Source organism: Atheta coriaria, unplaced genomic scaffold, assembly GCF_025399875.1.
Source record: "Atheta coriaria isolate IRGN ID8LTWV9N9 unplaced genomic scaffold, Caltech_Dcor_3.1 scaffold5033_size1154, whole genome shotgun sequence".
Classification (NCBI taxonomy): domain Eukaryota; kingdom Metazoa; phylum Arthropoda; class Insecta; order Coleoptera; family Staphylinidae; genus Dalotia; species Dalotia coriaria.
This window is the reverse complement of record NW_027050508.1, coordinates 1-1154: the sequence shown is the minus strand read 5'-3', so window position 1 is coordinate 1154 and position 1154 is coordinate 1. Positions and strand designations below refer to the sequence as shown.

General features: G+C 38.0%; 1 protein-coding gene across 1 annotated transcript; it reads right to left on the bottom strand.

Moving 5' to 3' along the window:
• Window positions 1-5: 5 nt before the first annotated feature.
• LOC135803157 (large subunit GTPase 1 homolog) lies at window positions 6-1150 on the bottom strand (the record flags this gene model as incomplete). Its single annotated transcript, XM_065316760.1, has 3 exons — window positions 6-185; window positions 245-450; window positions 523-1150. Coding segments are annotated over 3 exons (1014 nt in total), but the record flags the coding sequence as incomplete, so codon positions are not given.
• Window positions 1151-1154: the final 4 nt, after the last annotated feature.

The window sequence follows — 1154 nt, the reverse complement described above, 5'->3', positions numbered from 1 at the left end:
TTTTTCTTTTTATTCTCGTGTTTATGCAGTTTTTTCCACGGTTTTTCCATGCTTGTGCCCGCGGCAGCTCCGCCTAGCATTCCAGGCAGACCTGTTGCTTTTCCACGCTCACCCTTAGCATGCACTCCTTGATGCTGAGTTTTAAAGAACATTTTATCCAAGTCTTCAGTTGTCAACCTGTTCGGCTATAATTTTAATATGTATTAACCAGTAATCTAAAATTATTTATTGATTTTATATTTACTTTGCTTGCACGGACTTCTCTTGCCGGTTGAACATGTCGTTCGGATACGACTTTTCTTTGCTCTTGAAAGGTGTGAAACTCTTCTTGCTTTACACCAACTGGCGCATGCACATACAACAATTTCCCGTTGATGTAATCCTTGAGAATGAATCGAGCACTTCGTGGATTATCAGGTTGACCGTTAGCAGTCATAAACCCACGATTATCTTAGAAACCAAACAAAATAATTCATTAAGATTAAAAAGATACAATTTAAAGTTATAAAGTGATAATCTTACATCCATAAGCATTTAAAAGCTCTTCCGATGTCGGTGGCCTATCAGGATCTTCACCTTCCATGGGCAGAGGCAACATAATTCCATAAAGATACTCGATAACATGTCTAGGAATCAAACTAGACACCAAATTCACAGGAGGAACGTGATCTTTCATCTGATCAATCGGTAGAATGCCATTTATCACCATCTCTGCCTTGGTGAATACAAAACTTGGCATTACTAAACCAGGACAATCACATAGCATAATATCTTTATCCAGAAACAAGGTTTGAAAGTGTTTTGTTTTGCCAGGAGTCGCCGAAACGGAAACTTTCTTCACAGTCATCAACGCATTTATTGTCGAACTCTTACCCACATTTGGATAACCGACCAATCCGATTGTTGTGATTCCTTCAGTTACTTTGGGACCGTGATGAAAATTTCTGAATAATTCAATTAACTCCTCTCTAGTGAGTAATTTATTTGAATTAATTGACTTCTTTTTGTTATCCGGGATATCTGTATCAGCTGCCAGTGTTGAAACGACCGATTGAACTTGTTCCAGGGTTTCTGTTAGTTTATCAGCAGTTTTTTCAACTCTGTCTTCAAGTTGTTGAACTGCAGTCTTAAGTTCATCAACATTGACATCTTTT